The 24,126-nt window shown below is 40.3% G+C and overlaps 1 protein-coding gene across 2 annotated transcripts; it reads right to left on the bottom strand.

Annotated features, from left to right (window-relative positions):
• Positions 1-3,231: 3,231 nt before the first annotated feature.
• On the bottom strand, positions 3,232-19,968 carry axin1 (axin 1). 2 transcript variants are annotated; one of them, XM_070923250.1, is made up of 10 exons: positions 19,088-19,968; positions 13,458-13,598; positions 12,310-12,406; positions 10,956-11,093; positions 7,206-7,741; positions 6,936-7,097; positions 6,354-6,599; positions 6,028-6,135; positions 3,462-3,611; positions 3,232-3,358 (listed from the first exon to the last, which is right to left on the bottom strand). In XM_070923250.1, exons 1-10 carry the CDS (start codon positions 19,966-19,968, stop codon positions 3,232-3,234), a joined length of 2,586 nt encoding a protein of 861 aa, XP_070779351.1. The 2 variants fall into 2 exon arrangements, with proteins under 2 accessions (XP_070779351.1, XP_070779352.1); XM_070923251.1 differs by lacking the exon at positions 6,028-6,135.
• Positions 19,969-24,126: the final 4,158 nt, after the last annotated feature.

Here is a 24,126-nt window from a genome sequence, read left to right as displayed (position 1 = left end):
TTGTCCAGGTACCTTTAAATGGTAACCATGCTAGTTAGTGAACAGAAACAGGTCCAGGGTACTGAATGTGCTGACTCGACTGCTGGTTGATGACAATTTAAGTTGTACATATTTACATAGAAAAGGTGGAATAGTAACAAACATTAAACAAGAAAGACTTTGCAAAATAAAAAAAGATCTAAACAAAAAAAAAAGCTAGTCCCTGGTAATTACGTCCCCACATCTGCCTGAAAGTCACACTGCAGACATCATTAGCATAGAAATAAAGGCACTCTGATGTTTAATATATACATTTGATTGATCTTAAATAAGGGAAGTTTACTTTTGGGGCTTTCACAGTAAGAATCATAACAGATTTGATACTCTATATTTCAAAAGAAATAAACACGAAAATCAAGATAACATATTTCGCTTGATCATGTATAATTTAACAGACAAAGGACCACTGGACGCAAAATCCAGTAAATATATTAAAGTTAAACTGACTTAAGTTCAATCAAAAAAAAAAAAGGCAGCATCAAAAAAGGAGATATTCCTTACACTGGTTTTCTATGCAGCGACACAAATGATACAACACTCCGGCTCCAAGGTCCTCTTTCTTTCTGCCTATTATTCCATAACAAATGCTCGTCAGTATGGACTAGGCACAATGAAAAGGTACAGAATAGGAAAAAAAGCATGGTGGCCTTGAATCTTATCGTCATGTAGCCCAGCTGACTCTGTGCCATGACATGTGCTATTCCAGTACAAAAGAGTAATTTACATTGCCAAACAGAGACAGGAATTATATATTGGCTGGGACATGTTTTCAATGTTGCAATAATAACAAGATCTAAATGTCCTGCAAGCTTCATGAAGTGTCCCATTCGAATGTCTGTGATGTTTGCTAACAAGATGCATCAGAAAACTGCAGTCACAAGCACCTTGTCCATAGCAAAAAACATTCTGGCCTTTCATGCGAGAGATTCAAAGTTTTAACATAAATAAATTAGAAAAAGGATAACAAATAAGTGCTGCCACAAAATGAAGAGGAGTATTGATGAAAAAGGGAAATACAACGACGTGCCTACAGTACCTACCATCTACTTGTTTCTCTTTGGTGTAACGTGATCTATCAAGAGATCATTTGCACTGAACAACCGGCCAGGCACAAGATGTAGCTGTGATAAACTAGAGAAGGCTACAGATTACAGATCAGCTCTTGGCGCAGCCCCTTCTTAACTGATCCATCAACTAAGCAGTGATTCAAAGTTTAAGATGGTAAGTCTTGAAGATCACAGAAATTAACAGGTAGGGACCTCGAAGCTGCAAAAAAAAAATAACTTGGTGTCAGCATCATTTCAACATTTCAGTGTCTGTTAGCCTTCATCAGCTCCCGAGGATAAAATCTATGTGATTGTAGAACTGCAGGGAAATCTGAATATGCTGAACGCTCCTCTACACTGACTGTTAAATGGTCAAGCACTTACACTATGCTTAAATATGCCTTTAGGTGATCTTCATAGCACAAACATATAAACTGTTGAAAGTATTCTGATGACATTCACCGGCCTTCTCATTCAAATGCTGTGATATGACCTCTAAAGAACAGCTTGAGGGGCCTCTCAGCACTGCAAGAGTCTGCAGGTGGAAGAGCTGCTCTTCTGTATCATTAACAGCACTAACCTCTAATGCTGACAGCAGTACTTGACTTTAAAGTGGGAATGAATATGAACCCCAAACGGTGTCACTCAGTGATAAACTGGAAATAATTAAAAAGAAAATTGGCAAACCTGCCTCCTAAGAGTAATTTCATTGGCACAGACTATTTTATAAAAGGTCAAATTACTCATCAACAATCAGCATTAATCATCAGAATTGTAAAACCTTTAGAGAAGCCCTGCTGGCCTCAACCCAACTGAAATTTCAGCCATTTGAACTACCATCTAAACACCTAAATTAAGAGACATTTATTTGAACAGGCTTTTAATAGACTGACTGTTCTTATGTGTAACCTCTAATTATTTTTATAATGTTACTCATTTACTGAGTTAATACATTTATTTTTTCAATTAGGGCAACAAAATTATGAACCAACTTGCATAGATATTCACCATGTGATTTCCAATCATATCTTTTCTACAGTATTATTGCATCTACTGTGTTATTCCAAGGCAATATTCTTAAAACTTCAACTGGGTTGGGTGAATGCAGTAAAAGGCTGTACATACACACAGCCATCGGCTACATTTACATGCAGTATACAGCAAATGACCAGCAAAATAAAACAACCAGTGCAATATGCAGTAATGCAACCCAATAAAACAGCCCTACAATAAATAACAACTTTGTGAGACAGAGAGGAACCGACTCCATGGTCATTTTTTGAGGCTGAGTTTGTGGTGATGTGTTTCTTATATGTTGTATTTTGAAACAGCCACAAAGTTTGAGGCTCAAAAATGACCATAAATGAACATGATCTTCTTAAAAGTACTATTTTAAGACAATTGGCCGTTGTACTGGATTCAGGGGGTTTGATTTTTCTGGTCACTCATGTGGCATTAGTGCTTCATGATTCATGTAGCAGCCTACATTGAGACATAGTCAGTGGTATAGAATACAAAGAAAGTGCAGGCTGACTGAATGCCACAAAATAAAATTACTGGTAAGTAAAGTATTAAAAGCACTAAGAAGAGCACAAACATTAGAGTCCAGAGGGCTCTTCCAATGAATGAGAAAACAAAAATCAGCCCTATAAAGGATCGTCTTCAACAGGGGCGACACTCCTGCTTCAATAGGATTGAAAATGAGCATTTTAAATACTTAAATAGATATAAAATTTTGTTATCTTTTAACACAAACTGTACACATCTGGTAACAATACATATAAAAAGTGTGGTTACTTTAGAAAGGACACCCTCTGATACATCATATCAAAAATATGTAGCTTTAGTAGCACTTTTGCTCTTCATTTATCTAGTAAATTTTACAATGCTACATTACACTCGGAAGAAGTGAATGAGGTCTTTTTTCTTCTAGTCCAAAGTCACTGCAGTGGTGCTACCGAGTCTCAAAAGTCACAAGTCATCCGCTGTGACCACTGCTTTGCTCTTCACCTCTCCACTTCTACTGTATCACTTTCTTCTCCGGTCCTCCGGCCCTAATCCTAAAACACTTCCTCTTCGCCATCCAATCGCTCCTTAGTCCATCATACGCTGGCTTTTTGACTCCTTCCTCCTCAACATGCACACTTCAATCAATTTTTTCAACTTTCCCGATAATCTTCTCCTCAAAGATGGGCAAGATGGCATCATCTTCACGTACCTCTTCAAATACCACCCCACAGTCAAACTCGTCGCTTACCTTCTTGAAATAATACCTGAAAAAGGGAAGGAACAAAGTTAACTTCTCCATGTTAAAAGCTGTGACCTTTTCTTACATTGTGCCCAGCAGGCCACATCAAATAGCACTATAAATTTCACCTGTAATTTCCTTTCTTTGTTAGCAGTTCTTTGAACTGGCCCAGTGTGACGACCCTCCCTTTGACAGACGTCCTGTACGGTATCAGCTCCTCACAGAAGTAATACGCCACAGTAATGTTTTCACATGGCGGCTTTTTAGTGGCTTTATGTCTGCAAACGGAAAAGAGAGAGAAAACTATTTAGAAAACTTGAAACTTTACCATTATTGCCATGTTCATATGGACTAGAGTGTGATAAGGGGAATGACAATTACAAACCAACTGCAACTGTATAACCAGGGAAACAATGACAAGAATGTCCACCTTCAAATTACACAGTATTTTACAAAACAAAACAACCAAAAGATGAAACAACTGAATAGTCAAGTCAAATACAAGAAATGAACAGGAACTTCAACTGAGGGCTGAGGTCATTCCAAGGCTGAACTTTCTAATTAATGTGTGTAATTACAGGTAGAGAGAAAGAATATGAGCCAATGTCCTCTGATTCACATGCTGACTGACTGCTATGTTTTGAACAGGTTGGACATTTCTGAGTTTTGGATTAGAACAGACCAGTGAACAAAAAATGTCTTTCAATAATCAGTTCTGGAGAAAACAACACTGAGGCTATCCAAGGATAGTTTATATAGATAGAAAACAAAAATATTATGGTAAACAAGGAAAATGACAAGCACTGTTTCAACAGGACACAAATTGTACTGGAGAAAACAGAAGAAATCACAGATATTGCAGTAGTCAATTTTTGCCATTTTGTACTTTGGGAGAAAATAGACTCAGATACAAGTTGTTGACAGCGAGGTCTTTTATCGATAGATATCTCAAAAGCTCAGCAAATACATGTAAACTCATAAATATCTGCAGGGCTCCATACCACTGAGGGGAACTGGAAAATATTTTAAAAGTATTCTGAGTTAACTTAACCTTTAAGATGCTTGCAACTGGCCTGTTGATGAAGGGCAGTTATCAGTCAGCCAGAAAGCCGTTTAAGTAAATGGGTGCGTACTCTACTATTCATGACTTCCTCTGAGTGGGAAAGGCCCTGAAATGACGACCTTACCGGCAGCCGTTGGGTGTGCCATGATGCACAATGAGATAATGTTATCTTCAGTGATCTCAGATGTTGACGTCTTTTGTACCAACTTTAACAACCACATAACTGCATCTGTTTTTGTCAACAGGCTAGTCTGCGAGTGATCAAGTTACTAAAAGTTTCTGATATAAATGTATTTTTCCCCAATTGTAGCCAGCAGTGATGTGGTTAATGTTAACATTAATGTTTAAAGACCATTATTCAGAGTTTAAAGACCAATATTCAGAGTTTAAAGGCCATTATTCAGTACAAAAAATGCTGAGCGATGTCAATGAATGCTTCAATAGTTAACACATTACTGTGGGTGTACATTTACACAAAATTACATCAATCTGTCCGTTTTACATTGGCCCAAACGGGAATGACAGTTTCATGACATATTGTGACACTGAACAACAACTCAAAACACCACCACTGTGTTCTTTCAAAACAAACACCCTTCATTATTTCCAAATTCCAATCTCTCAGCTATCTCTGATATGTTCGAGCTTGGACATCGGAGGTACTGAAAGGTTCAGTTAGTCGTGATCCAGGAACACACCAAGTCCTGAACCCCAGTCCTCACAGGTCTGACCGGAGGCTTCACCCACTGGAGGTGCCACGTAATCTGCCTTTCATCTGCCTCTACACAGTTCCCCTATTCCCCTCCATCTGTTAAGTAGCCATCTGAGAGGGCAATCAAACATCAAACAGAAACATATTTCTGACAAAACATCAAAAAGCCAACCCTCTCCTCAATACATGAGCCTCTGCAGGATCACAGAAAACATACACTTCTACTTCCTCTATGATCCTCTTTCTGGTCTTCGTAAAAAACAACTAGCAACGGATCTGATATGTTTTCGACCATCAAGTGTGATCCCAGTGATTAATGACAGGCTGGAGAAATAATACTGTTTATACCATGGACACTGAAAATAGTCTTCTCTCACTGGCTCATAGACGCTCCAGTCAACACTGTTCTAAATCAAAACGCTAAATATTTTAAACCGACAACACTAGTCACAAAACCTCTCATTTAATAAGTGGCCATAGTATAAGTGTGATAAAGTACCTTAAAGTGTCCCAATCTAGAAATGAATGGACTTTTTCTCGTACATTATTGCTCACTCAATACCCTCCACTGGCTTGACATGCAATGTAATAGCTGCCGTCTTGAGCTGATAAGGAGTGTATGGATGCTGGTTGAGTCTAATCCCCACATTAATGAATACAGGAAGATAGACAAGATACCACATTAAACTCAAGGACACTACATGATGACATTACGAATACAGCACACAGAGGAGGGAATTAGGGAAAGAAACTGCTCATTACTCATTTCTAAATGTCTCTTTTAGTAGCTCTACGAAAAAACACAGTCCTGGGTAACTAAACTACCAGTAATGAGAATGGGAAGTGAAGTGGGTTGCAGTGACCTATGGGGAATTTGGAGATAGAGGGAAAAGTTACTGTTAGGACACAGTGGACATACTCGGGCTCGGAGAGCTCGCTGTCAGAAACGGCGGGCACCACGCTGAGCGGAGGGAACAGTGCAGGCCTGATTGCGGTGCGACCCCTCTGGATCACCTCCATCACATACCTGAGGGACCGAACAACCCCAGTAGTTAGACACAGACTGGCCCTAAGGAGCACACAGGCTAGAGAACAAAAGGGTGACGGTTTCATTTTGACTAAAGAAAAAAGGACAGATCCGGCTCTTTCCCATTTTGGATCAAGGATATTGGATCAATAGATTCTGGTGCTGCACTGATTAACTGGACAGACAACCGTGGTAATGGGACATGTCCGTCCACTTACCTCTGCTTGGGTTGTAAAGTTCCAGACTTAATCTTCTCCTCCTCAAGCCGCCGGCGCACCTCCTCCAGCTGGATGAGGGGGCTGGGAGCTGGGTTGGGGGGCATGGTGGGATCCTGGATGAAAGGGTGAGACGGCTGCACGTTGTTCCGCAGTTGTGTGCTGACGCAAGGGTGCACCGATCCTGATCGCTCCGCCGAGCTGAGACGGGATCCTTCATGGCCTGTGGTCCTCTTGGACCCAGTGGTACTCCTAAAATATATCAAAATATCAAAAATCAAACTAAACAAACATTTTCCCTCTTTGTCCCTTGTTCATCAGTGCTTAGTCTTACAGAACAAGATCATTCTCTCATGCAGCTGTGCAGGTAAACCTGAACAATAACACACTCATGGTAGCTTTTTGCTTTGATTTGTGGGGGGTACAAACAAACAGAAGTACTGTACTGGAAAAGGAAAGCTTATCTTTAAGGATACATATGATAATGGCACATTTGGCTGGAGTGCATGCCTGTGCAAGATAACTTTTAACTGTTAAGATAAAAACAAATGCTTGCCCTCATATAAATTAACTGCCATCACTGACCCGTATGGGCTCCTCTTATGTTGAACCATTTCTTTCTGTCCTTCCATCAGCCACAAAAGGATCTTCTGGTTTTTCTCCATCTCCTCTGCAGGTCCTGGCATGTCATAAGGCCGCACTTCCTCACCTTTCTTAAACGCTCTTTTACACTGCATGCCACCTTTGCTACTGTATAATGGAAGAAAATAACTGGCAAATAGAACAGCAAAAAACATTTTGGCTGCATTGATGACACAAAGGAAGCTAATGTTTAAGTTTGGTGCTCACCTATACCCTGGATGCTCCATAGGGTTGGATCCCATGCCTTCTGCGTAGCTGCGAGACTTTGATCCATAATGACTCGTCTCCATGCTCCAGGGAAAGCTGCCGTGCACACGCATGGCAGCCTCAGCCTCCACCTGCTCTTTGGGCTTCCCAACACCTGTGTGGTGGATGTGGTGCATGTGTTTGTGGTGGTACAGGTGGCTGGTGTCTCCCTTGAGACCGTGCCTTGATGGATGTTTACCCTGGCCTGAAGACGGTGCCATTCCAAGCGCCATCCCTTTGCCCCCTGGGAAACCATCTGGCGAGCGCGACTTGGGAGAGTGACGTCCTGTACCTGGTGACTGGCAGCCGGGAGTCTTCATGACCCGCTGGACGTGGTCGTCCAGGATGCTCTCAGGGTTCTCCTCGTGAGCGTCTCTCATTACAGGACCACTGTAGGTGGTGTCAGCATAACGTGAGTTGTAATTCTGTGGATAAACACCAGGGGGGAACCTGTGACTGGATAATACTGCGGCTGTGGGCATGACTTCATCACCTTCCTCTTCCTTTAGAACAAAAACACACACACAGAACAACAAAAACATCATTTAGAGGAAACAAATCTCATCTGGAATAAAAATGTGGAAAAAGAAATGCAAGTTATAAGGATAAAACTAGTTTGATATATTGTATATGGCTTAGTTTTATTCTTTTAACAGCCTATTAAGACAACTGAGGATTTCTTTCCATAGCGGAGCACATGTTGTACTTGTTTCAACCTGCAGGTGGCAGGTATTTACCATTCGCTAACGTGTGTCCTCTCATTGTTACTGCAGAGGTTTGGAGACAAACCAAGAATACAACAGTATCAGTCAGATTGGGGGGTACAATGCATGCACACAGCACATTTGTGTTGTTTCATGTAATGACAAGTGCAACCGATACAGTTTCAGAATCTGCTCCCGGGGGAATCATGGGGTGGGATGCTGCAGGCATTCATAATAGCTTTTGATAGGCAGGCAGTGTGGGGAGTGGAGGATGTGCAGTGATGAAATGAAACACAGCAGTGGATGGAAAAATTCAGTCATGTAAAACTGTTGTAATCCGCATGCCACACGGACATCACAGCACTATTACTACCAATGAAATTCACATTCTGAACCCAATATTTTCTTACTGAATAAAAGAAAAACACCAGAAAATGTTTTGCTGGGGCAGTGAGCACCATTCAGCAGAGCTTTTATCTGTTGTGCTTCCTGTATAAAGTTAGTAACTCTTGGGCAGAGAGAGAAGGGAGGGGAGAGAACAAAGAAACGCAGTGGAAAGACAACAGTAGGTAGGGATTTCACTTTTATCTTTTAGCCAGTCCATGCCCAAACGTTTTATGTCGGTTATGTTAATAATTTAAAAAAACCTTCACTTGTGAACATGCCAAACCAACTGAGTTTGCTACTGCCCTGTGCTCACCATCCATTTGCTATAACCGTATCAAAGAAAACATGAAAGGGTTTCTGCTCCTGCTCCTACATAAACTTAACTTCCCACTGCTTCCTTAAATTCAGCAATATTGTAAAAGATACCAAATGCAGCCAAATATTTTTTGGCATGTTTTTAATAATTGATGCGTCTTCGTATCTCTGCACCAGATCCAGATATCTGTGTTAGCTGAGCCCACTTCAAGTTATTCATGGTACCTTGACATCTTCATTTGAGCACATTTCCCCACACTTTGTTTGAAAATGAAAACCCTTGGCAGGCAACAGCAGATATTTGAGATTCTACAGGTTAGATTAGGTGGTGGATGGGGATTTACTGATAACAGTCTACAGGAGCTCATTTATACAACGTTGTGTCTCTCCTAGCAAGGACTAATAGTGTACATGGTTGTATGCTCTGCTATCTTGTTAAGGCCAAATAAAAATCCAATTCAGACAAGCTCTGACCATCCTGCTCACATGAGTCTTTCTGCTATTGATTTACTGTTGTGAACAGCATGCTGCTGCTCTTGTTTACGTGAATTATCCAGTGCATAGCTGGGCCACAAGGTCCATTGTTCCAAACAATTACTTTAAGTGAAGGCATAATTTCATTCTTAGCAGACTGTGTGACAGCTGTGGCAATAAGTTAAGTTGCTCACATCCTCATGACATCATGTGGACCTTTTCCTCACAGCAATATAATTAGAACATCAATTTTTAACCACATGGTGGATTTTTGAATCTGATTTTATGCTACAGAAGTTCTTCATGCATTATAACCACATCGTTTTTAATACCTCTGATATTATGTTCAAAAAGCTAAAAGCTAAGTTCACATTTCCTTTTTTAGATGCACAGAGTATCACTTGATGAAGGCAGTCATTTCATGCTTGCCTCCAGGTTTAATAAAGCAAACCTTGAGGTGTGTGATGGCAGCTTCTCTCCTTTCAGGGCCAAACCACATAAATTGTCTGCCTTGAGACTTAATACTTGGCTCTGTGTACTGAGAGAGATTTCATTTGTGGTAGCAGCAAACATTTCATCACCGTTCAAGTGACATCAAACAGGCGGCACACTGTTCCAGGCTTACAAGTGGCCGAGCGTGCAGGTGCTCCATCTGATTCATCGACAAAGCCAGATCGCTGACAGGCCAAGGCTGGAATTCTCCAAATGATTCATAATGTTTTTTTATTCCCCATTCAAATTGCTAGCCTCATTAATTTCATTAAGGCCAGGCGGATTTAAGTCTCCTTTGTTACTGAAAACTTAAAGCCCAACGGCCAGACACACATCTCGCTTTCTGGCACAGAAATGGGCTTTGGTGGTAGCTCGCACACATCACTGATACTGCTCAATATTCACTCTGCTTTTCAATATGCTATCTAGGATCATCCTTTATTTAATCATTCTTTTATTAAAGTAAATCAAAGTTATTCAGGTGAGAATAAGAGTAATTTCAAATGAAGATTTGTACAAAAAATGAGATGCTCATAACCAGAGCATGTTCACTGAGAACAGCTTAAACCAGAAGCTTTTCTCATATTTTGCCTTTTGAAAGTCTGAGAATGCAAAAAATATAACAGTATTTAAATTTGATATTCAATAAAAACATTTCCAATATAATGCAAACTGCTATAATACAAAGTTTATTACTCAAATGCAACTATTTTGATAATCAATGAATGCTTTGAAGTAAAACACCAAACATTCTCTGATTCTTTGTCATATATGATTGTAAACTGAATATCTTTAGGATTTTGAATTCTTGGTCATATAATATAAGGAATTTGAAGATGTTACCATGAACTCTGGGAAAGTATAATAGGAATTGTTCACAACGTTCTGACATCTTAATAACTATATGATCATTTAATCTAAAAATTAATTGGCAGACGCAAATTATCTTTAGTAGCAGCCCTAAACTGCCTCTACTTTAGGGATCCATACTTCAATTTTCTTTTTTCCCCTGGCCATTAATATTATTCAGTTGGTGTCACCAGAAGCTAAAGTGGTGGCAGTAATAATCAGATACTCACAGTGCCTCATATGACTTGAAGGCGTAACTTTACGGAATAAAAGCAGCTCAGAATCATGCTGAGAAAAACTGAAAGTCAAAACATGTGTGTTCCTTTTCCTTTCCTGCCTCAATTGTATTACGTTAGAGGTAATTAAGTCTACAGACAGTGCTCTCCAGTGTGAAGCTCTGCAGCTTATTCACACGTGTTAAACCAAATTAACTAAACAGTGACTCTGCTTGTGCTTTAAACAGTAGACACTGTTTCAGAAAATAAAGTGAACATACCAATCGTACTCTCTTCAGTCGCTCCTCTAGTTTCTCTTGAGCCTCTCTCTCCTTTAGCACACCCTCCAGTCTGCTGATCAGCTCTGCAGCAAACCTTCCCGGCTCCACATGGATATCCTTTGGAATCCGGTTCGTGCGCTGCAGGAAGAAATGTCAAACTGTAAGCACTGTATTTCTGTCACTGCTGCATTACTGTCAACACCATGTGGGCAATTTTACCACCCTGACCCCTTACATCCTGTCAGTGGCCATATGAAGGGACTAAAACACATGCAGGAAACATTAAAGCAGACAGTGTCAAGTGTTAAATGTCCAAAGGGAAAATACATTCAAATTTGGAATAACCTGCAACAAGACTGAATACTACTGAAACTGATCCTTTCTGACATAGTAATGATGGAGAACGTATGCTTAACCATTGTTGTAAATCCTATCACGCCTCAGTGACATTCCCATGCCTTCTGTGTGATTTTGAAATAGAGGTTGGAGCTAAACTTCCCATCAAAAATACATCATTTTCACACTCGAATAAATTCATACTAGATTTGACACTAACCTTTTTGTTTTAGTTTACATTTCAAACTAGGAGGATAACTGGGAGTACTGTAATTTAAAATGACGCACATAATCTCTTTTTCATGCTCTTTATTTGTTTATGTTTATATTTCATTATGTAAAGCACTTTGAATTGCCTTTGTGTATGAAATGCACGACACAAATAAAGTTGCCTTAATGAGGACCTGAGTGACATTTATTTCCTCTCCTGCCAGCACAAGTTACTGCACTGCAGTTATGACAATTCAAAGCTGTTAACGCCTGATTTGGAAGCAGTGTATATAAACAAAGTGACATTAATGCAATGACCTACAAGCCCTGTCAGTCTTCTTATTGCCCATGAAGTGAAGTCATCATTAATTTGTTGGGGCAGGGAAACGTGAGAGTTACGCTTTGGGGATTTGAGCTCTACTATACAGTCAATTCATGCATCCTAATAAGATGCTACGTGTGGAGTTTTAATTTGACTCTTTACTCCGAGGCCTAATTAGGGCCGGGGTTTTCCTACCAAGAGACAGCATAAGCTGCAGAGGGAGGCATCAGGCTGTCACAGGGGAGGATTCATGTCTGCTAGGCTTCAGCGCACACAGCTTAGGAAAGCATCAAGCTGCATTTAGACAGCCTTCTCTTTCACCATCAGCTATTCTTATACTCCATCACAGGCCCTGCGACACAGCAGAGCTTAAATATGCACATCTCCAATGGTGGAGCGGAGAAAAATAAGGCAGAGACAGACAGTTAAAGAGAGGTGTTGAGGCAGAAAGTGAGAGGGAAGAGAAAGAACCCATGAATAACTCACTGGAATATGAGGTAGTGGCACTCGCCCATTTGCTTTGGCACTTTCGTGCATCTCCCGGCGATGCTGTTTGCGGTATCTGTAGGGTGGAACCCCATCTCTGGAATTAACAACAAAGACATTTTCATAAAACATCCTCATGAATAAACAACACAGGCAGCTTTGAAGTTGAAAGCTTTCTGCTGCATTTTTGCCTAAAACGAACACCTTGTAAGTCTTGATTAATCAGGACGGCAGGACAGGCATTCTCACGGGCTTATTGTGTCCCTCCTGCACCACAAGTGGTCTGGCAGATTACAGTTACAAGTTAACACATCCATGAGTCTGTAACTCCATGAGGTACTGGTCATGCTGGGTTTCACACTCTCCTGTGCTGGAAGCTCTGGACCAATTAGCTGATAACAGCCTCTAATCCATTCAGCTTCAAACACATTTTTGTCCAGTTGTGCAAGCTTTGAAGTTTCTTCGGCATAATTCCCCAGTTCCATCTCTGCACCTACGAAGCATTATTTTTCAAATTTTCTTTCACCAGCACGTACCTGGTCTGCACACTCAACTCAAATGCGAGTATATACATTAAAAAACATTGTCTTTTTATTGTCATGCTTGAGCTCAAACAAAGTTACGTATGACAGAAGACAAATTCTGCTCTGTTCACCTCAAATTAAGAACAGTGACTACGAAGAATCACTTTGGAAACATTTCAAACTGTTTTTTTCCGTCACATTGGCAAAAGAGGTCAGTAGGTTACCAGACTTTGTTTTATGTCTGCTGAGAGTGAGTTTTTCAGGATTCCTAATTAGCATTAGAGATCAATTCTAACCGCTTTAGCTGGTTTGGCTAATGAACAGATGGGACTTCAGTTGCTGTTCCTGTTGTTAAGGTCGAGCACAGGTAAAAAACAGGCAAGATTTTGAAGCCAATTAAACTTATTTCTGCCTTTGAGCAATGCTAACTTATATGACATCCCTTCCTTTTAAACAATAACTGGGAATACTTAGTATAGTTTTGGGTTCTGTCCTTAATTTTGATGATAAAACTCTTGTGTTCCAGCCGAAAATGTAGCCTGGCATAGACTTCATGACCTGGTATAACAACTTCATGCATGAAATGTGTGTGTTTATATGTGTGAGAGATGAGAGAATACATACACACTGCTGTCGGTAAGGGAAATTGTGTCTGCGTCGCTGGACATACTCTGCAGCTCACTATCGTTGGCGCTGGTGGCAGGAGCCATAGCATAACCAATGTTGACATAGTACGGGTTGATGGGCTCCCGACATGGTGCATGCCTGGAAAAACGAAGAAATACAGGAAATGCTGAGAAAAATGTACTGAAATAGACCATAATGTGATAGACACGCTCATAAAAATGCATTTATAAAACAAACACAGCTCTTTGGTGTAATTCGTAATAAAGAACATAGAGTGTTGTGTTATTATTTAACAGCACTAATCCATAATATTATTCACTTTGTGATTTAAGAAGAGCCAAATGTCCTCCACTTCTGGTTTGATGAGACGGCTACGAGAGAGTTGATGCTCCAGAAGAGATGAATTCTACAAAACACACTTTCAAGCCATGAAAACTACAGTACCAAGTATGTAACTATGTATGCTTAGTAAACATGATATCTTGTCTTGTAAACCACTCTGGGGCAATGTTAAGAATTAGGCTGGCAGTATACTCCAAACAAAGCTGAACTTGGAACATTGAAACAGGCGAAAATTAGCTTAGCTTAGCATTTAGCTTCTGTCACCATAGTGTGTGTCGGCAGTACAGCTAGGCCGATATCAGCTTACTGCGGATGTATTGTATCGGTGTATATATTGGTGGATAAGTAACAAGAAATGCCAAACTAGGTTAGAGATCACTTCGATATCAGAGTATTGAAGAGTGAAGTATAACTGCAGGTCTTATTATGATGCAAATTCTTCAAGAGCGTCTACAGATATACAGGGAAGCTTCATTTGACACCATTTACATTCTCAGTCATTGACTTTGCTGAGCACACTTCTTACAGGGCTTTGTAAACATGAATTAAAGATGTTAGGCATCACCTCTTTTTATTCAAATTGGAATTCCCTGAAGCCTTTTTCCCGAGCTTTCTCCCTGTTCGGAATGCAGAAGCACCCAAGAGTTCAAAATGAAACCTTTGTGACCGACTGATTTTCATTAGCATCCACATTCAACCACAGGGAATAATTACAGTGCTGGGTTGGTGAAGAGTTGGGACAAATAAAACGTGCGGTCTACAGACAATGAGTTTCAAGTTGTGATTATATGTGGCCGCATTGCTAATGATGAGAAATGAAAGGAAATGACTAGAAGAAAACATTAATCTAATTAAATCTGGCATTTGATTAAAGACAGACGAGTTGATTCCTTGAGCAAAACTGTTCTGTAACACTGCTCACAGTTGCCGAGACATTTTAGAAACACACCAGTGCAGTACATATAAAGTCACTGGACATCCAGATGAAAAATGGTTCAGTGCAGTTTCTTCTGAACTGACTCTGTATCAGGTTGTTTCTTGTTTTATTAATCCTTATTTGTGATTCATTTAAAAAATAAATGTAGTGCTTACATTTTTTGATTCCAAGTGAAAAAAAACAAACAAAAAAACAATAGAGCAATAAAATACACAATAAAACACCAGGATTCCTATCATCACCTGAGCATGAACAGGCTGGAAGGCCATACAGTGCTACTCATTTAAAAACTCTCTATTTACTGCGTTTTATATTTGTTGACCACATCTATGTGGATTTCATTTAATTAACTTGTGATGAAAATAATTTTAAGTGTTTAAGAAATAGCTGTGTTTTACACATGCAGTTTGTTAAAGATAGTGTCCTCAGTCGCCCTCCATGTGTAATCAAAACTTCCACATGCCATTCCTTTGTCTCTCCCTCTGTCCTGCCCGTCTCCCTCTCATGTCGACTGTCAGATACATACAAAGAGCAAAACAATCTCATAAAAAGAAAAGGTATTATTTTCCTCTCAACTTTATTCCAGAATGCAGATTGTTAGGACCCTCAAAAGATCACTCAAAGGAAACAACAACTTTCATTAAAATTACAAAGGAGATGAAAACTTGCCTTTGAAGTAGCTGAATGAGAACAAAACTGAGCTGTTCACAGCTATTCATTTCAAAAATCTCACCAAACATTAATGAATGTATAGGTCATTCTCTTTCAAGTAATTTGATTATTTAAAGTTGATCTGAAAGACTATTTAATGTCTTTTGTTGCCTGTCTCTGAAGAGATCAGACACAACTGATGTAAAATTTAGTTTCATAAAAACCCAACGGGTGCTGCTAAAAGGCTATTTAAAAATGAAGCATGTCTTTCTGCAATTCCAGCCAAATGCTTGATTGCTGAAATAATGATGTGAAAATAAACTCAAAACTGTGTTTCACTTACTTATTAAAACTCAAGCAAGAAGAGATTTCAGGCAAAACATTGATCTCCAATGAAATTGGAGTTCGGTTTTGTTTTCCAAATAAAAATCAAACACAAAAAAGCATTCGATTCATCTTGTGTTCTGCAGATATCAACCAAGAATAGCTGCATGCATAAGACCAGAACATAGAAAGAAGAGAAAAGGTAGCAGAAGTCTAGTCTGTCCAGTCTATGGCAGGTCTGACTTCAGTTCAGTTGTGATACTTTAACTGGTCAAACTGTCATCAGGATCTGTTCCGTCTCCACTGCCTGTGCTGCACCGTGTCCAGTGTTTCAGTCGCAGAGGGTCTTATCTGGAAGGTATTGTCTATCTGTCAGCTGACATGAATTCCTGTCCCTCTTCATAACGCTGGTGCTGCAGCAGTAGAGGTCAAATATGGGAACGTTTCTGTAGTGTGACAGCAACGTGATTTTCAATTATTCTGTCGAGGACCAACATTACTGCAAACTAAACAACGGCTGCAATCGTATTAGTATCTAAAATCCCCCCGTTGGGTTTAGTTTGCAACGATGACAGTACATTTTGTCCCTTGTGACCATTCAATGATGACACCTAACATGTTATTGAACGTTTTTTACTGCAAATGGCCTTAATCCTCTGTTGAAGATGTAATCTTATTACATAATAAGCTTTACAAGTTGAAATCATCATCTTTCATTGTTACACTTTCATTTGAGAAAGGACACTTAAATCATGAGCACGTAACTAATGCTAAGCCACTTTTCATTTGTTTAACATGATTACAATTTGTTATGCTGGAGAATCACAAACATGTAGAGTAAACAAGCATCTGCAGCCTGATTACTGAGTATCTCTTCTCTGTCATTCTACTGGCTGCTGTGTATTAAGCCGGGCAGACACTGTACAGATTAAGCCCAATGTTAGCCCTGAATTGGTCGCCCCCAACTAATTTTAGAATCGGGCCACATTTCCGCCAGATCGGTTGTCATTGGAGGTGCAGTTTGAGGAGGGTCACAACATTCATTTCCCCGATAAGATGGATTTCTGGCATGTCAGAAATTTTGGTCGGCTTTGAGCAGTTCCATGGTCTGATTTCCAACATGGCTGCTGTGATATAAAACTGAACTTCAGAACAGACAGACCGCATCTCCCAGACATCTGCGGCTCCATATATACGCTTATTTGAATAAACTTTATTGAAATTGTCACTGGACAAAAGCAACTGAGGGCTCTGTGTTTACGTTCAGTGTTAAGAGCCACATCATGGCCGGTCAATCGATCCGCACAACGTGAGCATAAGAGTCAGATTCTGGCCATGCAGAGAGGCTGATTAAAATGTAGACCATGAGTTAACAAAACATAAAATATCAATGAAAATGCAGAGTGTCTACCCAGCTTTAGACAGATTCAAAGCACAAATCACAACTCAAACGCCCCTAACAGTCCAAACAGCTCACCAGTACTATCCCTTAAACAAGTATTCTACATGTACGTACAATCTCACTCTTACTGTGGACCTTATTTACAAAACTCAAGCTATAGATCATTTTCACAATAATATATTTGGAACGAAAAAGGCCAATGAATAGCCTTCCTTCTTTTCCACTTTGCTTCTCAGTATGTTGCAAGCTGCACATTCAAAGGTGATTATTCAAATGTAGTCAATAATATTAAATTACAATTATTTGTGTAAATATAAAAACGTATTGAAAAATGTAAAAGCATAATTGTGTAGCCCTACACCCTGTCCCTGATGAACAGAGATCACTGCTCAGTATCAAAGTGTTGTCGAACACCACTTCATAAAATGTATGACATAAAATAACTAAAACACAAGAGGGTGAATTAAATGAAAAGGTCAACATGACCAAATGCTGCTGTTTACATAAATTTTACTTCAAATAAAAAAAGCAAGAACATCAATGCTGTCTTTTGCTTCTGCTAGCTTGAATATAATTAGGAGACATTCAAATCAGCATGATGCACTGCATACCTGAGAGTAAAAAGAAGGGCATGTTCAGACCAAACAATTTATCACTTTAAATAGTCTGTCAAAAGTCAGCACAGGTGTAAATTATGCAAAGCACCAACACTGTGTTAAAAAAAAAAGACGAACTGGATCTGCAAGAATCACCAATAGCCACAAAATGGAGAAACGTCAGTCATCAACGGAGAAGAAACAAACAGACGGCGTCAAACAGACACTGGTAATTGAGCAGCTGTAATTAACAAAGTTAACCTCGGCACTTTGGCACTGAATCAAAAAAACTGAACTGAACATTGAATTTTAATCTCCCGCCCTCTCATTAAGTGTCTACATGCTTCAAACTGACTAAAAGCTGATGTTGTTCAGCATCAATCAGCAGGCCATCAGCAGATTTAAGATAGATAAGATATACTTATCTAGGGAAATTTGTTTGCGACTCAGACAAATATATAAAGATAGATTTGGCATCTGGGTGAATATACTTTTACCTCTTACATTGAGAATGAAAAGCATTTCAAACATGAGAGGCAATTATTTTAATGCTGCTGTTGCACGCACACAAAGCTGGCCAACAGTCACCTGTCTCACTGCAGCAAAAAAGTCCAAAGAAATCACAAACTTCACCCACTTGTATTAATAGATTGAGCTTGTTGCTCGACTGACCCTGGGTATTGAGTTGAGTGTTCAACTTCAATTTAGGAAGAATAAAAATCTGTATTGATTCCAAAACAAGAGCATGAAATATAACATGTTTCCACCTTTAAGGAGCACAATGTCTTGATTTTAAATAGTACGATAGGAAGTTCACAGCAGATGTGCATATTAATGTAAATAGATTGTTTTAAATGTCAGATTGTCATCTTTGAATCCAGTATCAGAGGAACAGCAATCAGATAAATCAATATCCATGGCTGTGACTAGTCGATTATAAATCTCTAAATGCAGACTTAATATTAAGAAGAAGAGGAAGAGGCAAAGACTACAGTTTTAGAATAAGAGATTTCAGAAAGCTCATCCTTAACCAAAAGCACGTTGAACTCCTTCACTACAAAACCCTGTCCAATGGGAAAACATGATTCCCACAGTATCTGCACAAGAAAAACAAAGAACACTACTTCAGCCTTCTTACAAAAAGTTAACTTCTGCAGCCTCCGACATTTCCTCGCCCCCATAGGTGGAAATACACCATCTTCCTCTTATCTCAGCTGTCTCTTGTGCTACAACGAGACTCTGTTTTCATTTCAAACTTCAAGCAGCGTTCATGGTATTGTGGGGTTTCAGGTTTATTTCTAATTCAGCAGTTTGCAGAGAAAAACTGTGAAGTTAGAGCTGAAGTGAAGCTTTCTAGATTGCTGGGAGGATTTACCTGTACTCGAGACTGTCCTGGAATCTGGCGCTGTTGACAACACGCTGTGGTGCCGTCTCCATTAGCAGCGTCTGAGTAAGCCGGTTGCTCGGTGTGGGGTCACACTCGGGCTGCTCCTCTGGCTCGTGGTCACATTTCCATTCCTCATCTTCATTTAAAGTGGGTAAATAACCTGACAGCCCGTTTCCATTCCCAGGAACACAGCTCTGATCGCTGTACAGCTTAGGGCTTTCTCCTCCTGTCCGTGTATATTCCAAATATATGTCAGACTTAAGAAATAAAGGGTAGGTGTTTTCCTCCATCATAGTCTGTATCTCAGTCTGAGCCTGGTCGAACATTGCGGGATCTATATGAAGCTTCATGACGCAGTCTCTGATGAAGGACTTGGTAGCTGGTTTTATCTGTCTGGAAACAATCCCATTGTTGTCCAGGATGTATTTCTTATAGATAGCTTTTGCCAGTTTTACCTTCTTCTCCTCGTTACCCTCATTAGCTTCAAGTTTGCGGAAGCCACTGCATGCAAACCAGAAGTCCAACATATCTGCACACTCCTCCTGCTTGAGGAACGTCCTAAACAGGTGGATGCCGTCTTGGTCATCCAGGAGAGAGTGAAGAGATTCTGCCCACTTTAAGTAGGGTGGTGTAGGGGAGGCACTTCCCTCCGGCTCATAACCCAGGTCCAAGTCAGGTCGCCTGGGTGTAGCCACAGACGCCTCACTTTTGAGGCTCTCATTCTTTGAGGAGAATCCGAGGTTGCTGTACTGGCGTCCATCGCTGCACACCAGCTCACCTTCTTCCCCTGGGACTGGAGGTCTGGGAGCATCCTCAGTGAAGCTGCCTCCCAGGTCTGCTAAGTAGCCCCTTTTGTCGCTTATGCTCATAGTCCCAGCATCCATAAACCACGTCCTCGTAGAGCCCGCACTGCACAACTATTAGCTCCAGACCTCTACTTATGCCACTGCAAAAAAACTCCTGCAAGGAGGAAAAATATATAATGAGACGCAGCTTCATCACATCATTGAAAGGTAGAGTAGTGCTCGCCTTGACAGGGCAATACTATAAGAAGATATTCTAATACTAATTCTCACATCAATAGCAAAACAAAATTCTATGCAGCAATTTATTGATACAAAGTTCAAGTGAATTCATATCAACAGATCTAGTGTTGACAAAAAGTTGATCGATTATGTGCCATAAACGCCATACGCACTGTTTTCATGAAAAATTCATCATGATGCCAGTTTCCTGCTGAACATTAAAATCAATTCAAATTCTGCAGAAATCCAGAGGATTGTAAAATGTGAGACAAGCTACTGTAAAGCTCTGAAACCAGAAAGTAGCTTCTGTTCACCTTTAAATGCTGCCCGTTCTGTAGGCTGGTGATGTCGGCTGTTTACACTCCGATATGAGGAACATGTTATTACAGTCTTTGGCAACTACAGTGCTGTTAATTTATATTGGAATTAGGGAATCACTACAATAGAATAATTGTGGAAATAAGCGATAATTCAAGAACACACTGAAAGACTCAAGCACTTGATCTGTGACTGCATATTCTGCATAACATCTGCAAACCTAAGCAGAAAGAGTCATCAGGCTTATAATGTGGTTTGGTAGTCTGTGATGTGGTTTGATAGTCTATGACTGTGTCATACTGAGTCACATTCAGAGGTATGTGCCAGTGTTGTGGCAATCCAGGCCAAGAGTTGTGGCTTCAGTGCTGTCTGGCCTTGAAGGCAGCTTCCTGCTAGGCAGCAGTATGAATATGACGTAGTGTTAACGTAGTTTGCAGTAATATCCTCTGATGTGTATGCATAAGCATATCATTACTTTACACAGCTACTCCAGTTTCATCCAAATTAGAATTAGCGTATCATCACAATGATGAATTCACTGGAGGGTTACAGTATGAACTCAATAGTGAAGCAGCCTCTCTACTATTAGCTGATATGAACAGTACAGCAAATGATACTTTATTGATCCTCGTGTCATATTCTCTTCTTATTTCATTTCCCTGCTATCAGAGCGCAGGGTCGGCTGCTGAATAGCATACCTAATGATTTTAGGGATTGAATGTCTTGTTCAAGGACACATCCTGGTCCTCATGTATTGTCCCTGACACAGCAGCGCCTATATCTCCACCTCTACGGACTGTACATACAGTTTATGTTTAAGCTTCCCAGATACAGTGTCAGTAACCCTTTCCGTTCTGATTTCCTAATGTACCCACGGCTTATAAAAAAAGAGCCTGTTTTCTCTGACAGTTTAGATTCACACATCCATGCAGCAGCCTGTATTTCTGGACAGCTGCGGCCAGGACAAAATCATGGTGGCCAGTAAGGACTCTGACCAAACCAAAACAAGGAGTAAATGGTTGGTTAAAAGATTTTAACACAAATAGTTTTATCTAAATTACTTTTACTCTGTGCAGTTGTTAACTCTAATGGTTGAAATAAATCTGGAAAAAGGCTGACATCTGGGTTTACTCTAGCTTTGATTTCATAAGAAATATCTTTTCATGTTTGCCATCACATTCCCTTCAGGGCACACCCACTCTCTGTCCTGTCCAAAGCAGATACAAATCATCTTCCTCATTGAACAAAGACAGTAAAGACACAATTGGCAACAGTGAATTTCCTCTGTACAATCCTTAAGTGTGAGCAGCACGTGCACTGTGCACCAGGCCAGCTGTGCTGGGGTGACAATGATAACCACAAAATATAGGCAGTTGATATACGAGCACATTTCACGCTTAGTTTGTCAGAGCTGAAGTTAAAATGCTCAGGAATGAATCTCCGGGTCAAACTAGCATCTCGCTACCTGTGTGCAACGATGCATCGGCACGAGACGTGTTCGGTTAGCGCATTGATATTTAAATGAACGGTTCTGCGGTCACAGGTGTGCGGCCTGACGGGCATTTTTACAAAGGTTTGGGCGTGATTTCAGCCGGCCGGAGCCGAGTTCAGGAAATGTCCCTGTTTCTCTCTGAAACTGTATCCGTTTGTTCCTCTGAAGTGAGCCTCTCATCACATTCATGTCTTGGCCTCTCCAGAATGAGCAGAACAGCAGCGGCGAGTGGGGGAGGGGAGCCAGAAACAAACTCCGTACACACACACACACACACACAGCCAGGCCTTTCAGCAGCCGACCGACAAGTGCACAACTTTGTCACACTATTCACCTATTAATATCTGCACCGTCCCCGCTAACAGCTGCTAAACTAAACGAACAACATGACGACCGCAAACATTTCCCCAGCCGTCAGAGGACACAGAGGGAACCCCACATCAATTTCCGAATAGATTTACAACCAGCAAAGCGATGGCACATATCTCCCGACTACCGCAATCCCAATCCCTGAGCTGGGAGAGGAAAAAAGTGACATATACTTAACCGGTGGAAATCTTCTTGCTGCTTTCGAGTGCATCGGGCGTTTGGACCTGCACAAGTCACCGCCAACAGTGTCATAGTTGCGAATTGCAAGACTTTAAAAATAACAAAGAAAACAGTCCGCTCTCCACCTCTCCATGGCTGTCTCTCACTGTCTGTGCGGAGCTGAGGCTACACAGCAGATGATGCACAGCGCCTCGCCCGTTCACTACACACATTACTAGTGTTTAGTTTGGTACATGTGGTACACTGATTTTTTTTTTCTGTCTCCCTCTCTCTCAAGAATTAAAAGACATATCTTGAAAATTAGGTTGTAGCATTCCCTCTCTTGCTTTTTGGTTTACAATCCACTGAAAGAAGGCTCAACATTCAAAAAATATTTTACAAACACAAAACAAAATGGCATATTATATGGCATATTGGCTTTCAATATTGAATTCAAACCAATAACCTCTATGGGGGAAGAAATCAATCAACATATCAATCATTAGTAAGTAAGTATAGGCATTATTGTGTGTATATTATTTATATGCTGTGTATAAAAGATGTTTATTATATTACTGATCATGTCAGATCTACAGCCCACAAACCAATAAAGGTGTTATTCAGCGATAGTATTGCATTTCTATATACTCGATGGACTTGGAGGACAACATTGATGTGGCAGAGGCAGAGTTGGCCTGATTTTTAATCCCTAGTATAGGTCAAACTCCAAAAATGCTGGGTCTTACATTTCCCATAATGCAACTCAATAGTGCCTTCCATTCCTCAGTGTGTAATCCAGGCTTTCCATTATAAATCTGTAGTCTCCATGCCCAAACTGAGATGATGGCCATGATATCAGTTATTATATCTGTTATTTTTTCAGACATTAGAAAGCTCCTTGTAGAGCCACAGGAGATTGGCTCATTGTATAACTGTTTAACTGAGTAGTACTCCTTGCGACGGGTAAACTGAACTTCATTTGTAAAATCAGTTGAATGCCCCTTTAAAAAAGGTCCTATCTATCGCGGCTTTACATTGTTAACAATAGCTCTACCCCTCGTTTGCGGAGACATATAAAAAGGTGCATATTTGCCATTGGAGTGTTGCAAATGAAAATAGTGTTTATAGAGCAGGTTGGACAACAATGCGCTTTGGGAGGCAGACAGTCTGCATGTTTTCATTCCAACCAAAGACTTCACTGATTATGTTATGTGGGTTACAAGGGCCGAAGGTGCTTTGATCAGTTAAATCAGCTTATCACGTTTTACCTTTCCTGTGAGGTCGTGCATTCAGGCGGCATTTGTCATGAATTTTACCACCAGGAAGTTTCACTATAACAGCTGACAAAGACATAAATACCAGTGGTAAACTCAGGGAAACTCCATGATAGTAGAGTTTAGGAGTTATGAGCTATTTTACTTCAACACATAATGGGCAACTGGCCAGAAATGTAACTTCTCTATCACAGCATGCGTAATGACAAAGTAAATAACGACATTTCCAGGCTTCCAACAATAAGCAAACAGTGAATTTCATGTCTGGTTTCCAATATACACATATTGCAGTGACGTTTTCATTGTTCTAATTTGTGTGTCATATTTAGGTAACACGACCGCAAACACAAACATTCAGTGTAACAATAATGTACGATGGCTTGAAACAGT

Source organism: Enoplosus armatus, chromosome 17 (genome assembly GCF_043641665.1).
Source record: "Enoplosus armatus isolate fEnoArm2 chromosome 17, fEnoArm2.hap1, whole genome shotgun sequence".
Classification (NCBI taxonomy): domain Eukaryota; kingdom Metazoa; phylum Chordata; class Actinopteri; order Centrarchiformes; family Enoplosidae; genus Enoplosus; species Enoplosus armatus.
This window is presented reverse-complemented; position numbering and strand designations above follow the sequence as displayed.

What these genes read in the sequence shown, in the direction of transcription:
- axin1 (XM_070923250.1), bottom strand. Translation starts at nt 19,968, where the DNA reads ATGAGCATAAGCGACAAAAGGGGCTACTTAGCAGACCTGGGAGGCAGC. An exon ending in AACCCTATGGAGCATCCAGG is followed by an intron (nt 7,098 to 7,205) that starts GTATAGGTGAGC and finishes ATTATACAGTAG; the next exon opens with CAAAGGTGGCATGCAGTGTA. An exon ending in ACAAAGAAAGGAAATTACAG is followed by an intron (nt 3,359 to 3,461) that starts GTGAAATTTATA and finishes TCCCTTTTTCAG; the next exon opens with GTATTATTTCAAGAAGGTAA.